This window comes from Salvelinus sp. IW2-2015, linkage group LG32, assembly GCF_002910315.2.
Source record: "Salvelinus sp. IW2-2015 linkage group LG32, ASM291031v2, whole genome shotgun sequence".
NCBI lineage: Eukaryota > Metazoa > Chordata > Actinopteri > Salmoniformes > Salmonidae > Salvelinus > Salvelinus sp. IW2-2015.
In genome coordinates this window covers 24,166,572-24,172,578 of record NC_036871.1, presented here as the reverse complement: position 1 = coordinate 24,172,578, position 6,007 = coordinate 24,166,572, and the positions used below count along the sequence as shown (strand labels likewise).

The window sequence follows — 6,007 nt, the reverse complement described above, 5'->3', positions numbered from 1 at the left end:
AGCAGAGAAGCCCAGCTCTCGTTCCATACTGCTCATTAACCAGTTACAGAGGCCATCACAGATTTCACCGTCCCTGCTCGCCCAGACCGGACCAGGCTAGCTTACCAGCCAAACCATTTCAGACAGCTGTGTCATCCAGCCAGCCAGGCCTACTTACTTCTGTGTGCCCTCTGTCCTGAGCTGGCATCTCGGCTGCATGCTGGGCTGAGTGGTTCTGTCAAACCGCTGTCATCTCTGCGTATCCTTTTGCTGGCCTTGCTGTGGTCGTTGGCCTGGCCTCCTCTCCTCCTGTCGCATTGCGCTCGTGTCCAGGCGAGGAGTCGAACACTCGGAGATCCCCCTCACCAGCAGACTGCGGCCGCCACAGTAACAGAAGGCACAGAGCTGCGCACTGAGGAGGGAGAGAGGGACTGTCAGTATATATATACCCCAGGGGACATTCAGCCATGCATCATGGTCAGTGGCTGCCGTGAATTACTTCTTCTTCGCGTTTGGTATGGCATGGTCAGGCGCGAGCAAAGCAAGGGTGCACACACACGTCTATATTTGTGTTGCAATTCCCAACAGTATTCCTTCTTACAACAAAACATCGTGGGAATTGAAAGTTACACATAGTACGGGCCTTTGATACACATCTACTCAAATCATAGATTAAGCAACATCCATTCATCGAGGATCCAAAACAAGAGGACCTCGAGCCGCCATAGAGGAGAGCGGCAGACAGGCTGGGAGTGAAGGAAAGTAAACCAAGCAGGCAGATCAGACCAGAGCAGGTTGTACATATTTATCAGGTTGGTTTCTGGAGGAGGAGATGCGGGTTTGTTAATAAGATCCTGGAGAGATCTGCCTGCCTAACTGGTGGTGCGCCCCCCCTCTATCCCATCACGCATCACAATGCAGTCAGTCTGAAAGATTGATTAAACCTTTAAACAGAGTGGCACCTATGACGAGGGGGGGGGGGGGGTAATGTTCCTGTTCCCACTCCCGGCTGATAACTCAATGTTCTGACACACCGGAGATGCCCCCGTACATGTGTGTATTTGTCCATYAATGAGAATATGCATGCAAGCTGTGGTGTCTACATACTGAATGTGTACTGATGAAGACAGATGGATACATACACCATATATACACAAAAGTATGTGGACACCCCTTCGGCTATCTCAGCCACAGCTGTTGATGACAGGTGTATAACATCGAGCACACAGCCATGCAATCTCCAAAGACAAACATTGGCAGTAGAATGGCCTTACTGAAGAGCTCAGTGACTTTCAACGTGGCACCGTCATAGTATGCCACCCTTCCAACCAGTCAGTTGATCAAATTTCTGCCCTGCTAGAGCTTCCCCGGCACACTATAAGTGAAGTGGAAACGTCTAGGGGCAACAACGGCTCAGCCCCAAAGTAGTAGGTCACACAAGCTCACAGAATGAGACTGCCGAGTGCTGAAGTGCGTAAAAATTGTCTGTCCTTGGTTGCAACACTCACTACAGTGATCCAAACTGCCTCTGGAAGCAAGGTCAGCACAAGAACTGATCGTCGGGAGCTTCATGAAATGGGTTTCCATGGCCGAGCAGCCGCACACAAGCCTAAGATCAGGATGTGCAATGTTAAGCTCGCCGCCATTGGACTGGAGCAGTGAAACACGTTCTCTGGGTTGATGAAWCACGCTGCACCACCCATCTGGWAGTTCGACYGACTAATCTGGGTTTGGTGGGTGCCAGGAGAACGCTACCWGCCCSAATGCATAGTGACAACTGTAAAGTTTGGTGGAGGAGAAATAATGGTCTGGGGCTGGTGTTCATGGTTAGGCCCCTTAGTTACAGTGAAGGGTATTCTTAACGCTACAGCATACAATGACATTCTAGACAATTCTGTGCTTCCAACTTTATCGCAACAGTTTGGGGAAGGCTCTTTCCTGTTTCACTATGTCAACGCCCCCTGTGCACAAAGCAAGGTCCATACAGAAATGGTTTGTCGAGATCGGTGTGGAAGAACTTGACTGGCCTGAACAGAACCCTGACCTCAACTACCTCAAACCTTTGGACTTAATTGGAACACTGACTGCGAGCCAGGTCTAATTGCCCAACATCACTGCCCGACCTCACTAATGCTCTTGTGGCTGAAWGGAAGCAAGTCCCCGCAGCAATGTTCCAACATCTAGTGGAAAGTCTTCCCAAAAGAGTGGTGGCTGTAATAACAGCAAAGGGGGCGACCAACTCCATATACAGTGCATTCGGTAAGTATTCTGACCCCTTGACTTTTTCCACATTTTGTTACGTTACAGTCTTATTCTATTTTATTTTTTTTTTTTTATATCTACACACAACACCCCATAATTATTTTACTTTTAGATGTGTMTATGGTTGTGAATTGTTAGATACTACTGCACTGTTGGAGCTAGGAACACAAGCATTTCACTACACCAGCAATAATATCTGCTAAATATGTATATGTGACCAATACAATTAGATTTGATTTCCTAATGACAACSCAAAAACTGCTTTCTTTACATTTTTTTTAAATGTATCAAAAAAGAAAAACTGAAAAATCAAGTTTTCAGTGCTGTGGAGCAGGTTTTCATCAAGGATCTCTTTGTACTTTGCATTGTTMATCTCTCCCTCGATCCTGACTAGTCTCCCAGTTCCTGCCACTAAAAAATATTCCCACAGCATGATGCTGCCACRACCGTGCTTCACTGTAGGGATGGTGCCAGGTTTCCTCCAGACTTGACGCTTGGCATTCAGGCCAAAGAGTTCAATCTTGGTTTCATCAGACCAGAGAATTTTGTTTCTCATGGTCTGAAAGTCCTTTAGGTGCCTTTTGGCAAACTCCAAGCGGGCTGTCATGTGCCTTTTACTGAGGAGTGTCTTCCGTCTGGCAACTCTACCATAAAGGCCTGATTGGTGGAGTGCTGCAGAGATGGTTGTCCTTCTGGAAGGTTCTCCCATCTCTACATCTCTCTGATGCTCCATTATCGGGTTCTTGGTCCCCTCCCTGACCAAGGCCATTCTCCCCTGATGAATCAGTTTGGCCGGGCGGCAAGCTCTAGGAAGAGTCTTGGTGGTTCCAAACTTCTTTTGTTTGAGAATGATAGAGGCCACTGTGTTCTTGGTTGACCTTCAATGCTGCAGAATTTTTTTGGTACTCTTCCCCAGTTCTGTGCCTCGACACAATCCTCTCGTCTCGGAGCTCTGCGGACAATTCCTTCAACCTCCTGGCTTGGTTTTTGCTCTGACATGCACTGTCAACTGTGGGACCTTATATAGACAGGTGTGTGCCTTTCCAAATCCTGTCCAATCAATTGAATTTACCACAGGTGGACTCCAACCAAGTTGTAGAAACATCTCAASGATGATTAATGGAAACAGGATGCACTTGAGCTCAATTCCGAGTCTCATAGCAAAGGGTCTGAATACTTATGTAAATACGGTATTTCTGTTTTTTATTTGTAATGAAACTTGCAAAAATGTCTAAAAACCTGTTTTCGCTTTGTCATTAAGGGTTTTTGTGTGTAGATTGATGAGGGGGAAAAAATATTTCATACATTTAAGAACAAGGCTGTAATGTAACAAAATATGGAAAAAGTGAAGGGGTCTGAATACTTTCCGAATGCACTAATTGCCCATGATTTTGGAATGAGATGGAACAGATGGAACAAGCAGCTGTCCACATACACTACATGACCAAAAGTATCACATGAATCAACATACACAGTACATAAACACAGATCCACCCCCCCATAGCCATGACTTGCTGTGATGGAACTATCAGACTGACCTGCTTTTAACTCCTTTGTTGGTGATAGAACCAGAAAGCTCCGCTGCTTCCCCAGTCTGAGGGCTCTGGACCTGGGGAGAAGAGGGCTTCTCTTCCCCCTCCCCTGGTCCTTCAGTGGCCCCCACCTCCACACTCTCCACTGGCTGCTGGGTTGGTGTATCTGATGGTGGATGGAGACACAGGGGACAGGGGACAGGGGCAGAGAAACATGAATATCTACCCTTAGAATCTCACCAGTATGTTTCCATATAATCCTACCAGTCAAGTATGTGTCAATGGTTGACATGACATTTCAAACCATGCCCTGAAGTAATCACCCATCCAACAAAAGTGATTGAGAATAGGGCCATGAACCCTCTGACTGAAAAAGTTGACTGGTCTTGACTTTTCTTCCATGCAGTTTACTCCAGGTCAGAAACATAAACACACCCTTTGTTAGAGAAAGAGATGGATGGTGGGAATTTGGAGACCATATGCTAGAGCACTGATTGCTGTAAACCCAAGGGYAGCCCAGAGGCAGGCTGCCTGTCACATATGACAACAACAACGTCGACAGAACCACCAATGACACACATCAGACAAACAGAGCAGGTTCTTTCTTTGTTTTTACTATTTGACAAACAAAAAAGTGTTAAACAAATCAAAATATGTTTTATATTTGAGATTCTTCAAAATAGCCACCCTTTGGCTTGATGACAGCTTTGCACACTKTTGGCATTCTCTCAACCAGCTTCATGAGGTAGTCACCTGGAATGCATTTGAATTAACAGGTGTGCCTTGTTAAAAGGTAATTTGTTGAATATCTTTCCTTCTTAAAGCATTTGAGCCAATCTGTTGTTGGGACAACYTAGGGGGGTATACAGAAGATAGCCCTTTTTGGTAAAAGACCAAGTCCATATTATGGAAAGAACAGCTCAAAGAAGCAWAGAGAAACAACTGTCGATCCTTACTTTAAGACATGAAGGTCAGTCAGAGGAAYTTTTCAAGAACTTAGAAAGTTTCTTCAAGTGCAGTCGCAAAAACCAACAATCGCTATGATGAATCTGGCTCTCATGAGGACCGCCACAGGAAAGGAAGACCCAGAGTTATCTCTGCTGCAGAGGATAAGTTCATTAGAGTTACCAGCCTCAGAAGTTGCAGCCCAAATAAATGCTTCACAGAGTTCAAGTAATAGACAAATCTCAACATCAACTGTTCAGAAGNCTATGATAAAAATTACAGACCTCTACATGCTTTGTAAGTAGGAAAACCTGCAAAATCGGCAGTGTATCAAATACCTGTTCTCCCCACTGTATATACACCCCCTTTGCAATGAAGCCCATAAATAAGATCTGGTGCAACCAATTACCTTCAGAAGTCACATAATTAGTTAAAAAAGTCCACCTGTGTGCAATCTAAGTGTCACATGGTCTGTCACATGATCTCAGTATATATATATATATATATACACACACACACACACACCTGTTCTGAAAGACCCCAGAGTCTGTACCACCAAGCAAGCTGCACCATGAACACCAAGGAGCTCTCCAAACAGGTCAGGTACAAAGTTGTGGAGAAGAACAGATCAGGGTTGGGTTATAAAAAAATATCTGAAACTTTGAACATCCCACGGAGCACCATTAAATCCATTATAAAAAAAATAGAAAGAATATGGCACCACAACAAACCTGCCAAGAGAGAGCCGCCCACCAAAACTCACAGACCAGGCAAGGAGGGCATTAATCAGAGAGGCAACAAAGAGACCAAAGATAACCCTGAAGCGGCAATTGGGGTATCTGTCCATAGGACAACTTTAAGCCGGACACTCCACAGAGCTGGGCTTTACGGAAAAGTGGCCAGAAGAAAATAACAAAGGCGTTTGGTGTTCGCAAAAAGGCATGTAGGGGACTCCCGAAACATATGGAAGAGGTACTCTGGTCAGATGAAACTAAAATTGAGATTTTTGGCCATCAATAAAACGCTATGTCTGGCGCAAATACCTCTCATCACCCCGAGAACACCATCCCAACAGTGAAGCACGGTGGCGGCAGCATTATGCTGTGGGGATGTTAATCATCGGCAGGGACTGGAAAACTGGTCAGAATTGAAGGAATGATGAATGGCGCTAAATACAGGGAAATTCTTGAGGGAAACCTGGTTTCAGTCTTCCAGAGATTTGAGACTGGGACAGAGGTTCACCTTCCAGCAGGACAATGACCCTAAGCATACTGCTAAAGCAACACTCG

General features: G+C 45.5%; 1 protein-coding gene across 1 annotated transcript in view; it reads right to left on the bottom strand.

Moving 5' to 3' along the window:
- LOC111956861 (histone-lysine N-methyltransferase 2C-like) overlaps positions 1-6,007 on the bottom strand; it is a 77,560-nt gene that overhangs the window by 70,998 nt on the left and 555 nt on the right. The window contains 4 exon segments of the mRNA XM_070436564.1: positions 154-281; positions 284-348; positions 351-391; positions 3,780-3,939. Coding sequence (XP_070292665.1) covers positions 154-281; positions 284-348; positions 351-391; positions 3,780-3,939 — 394 coding nt within the window.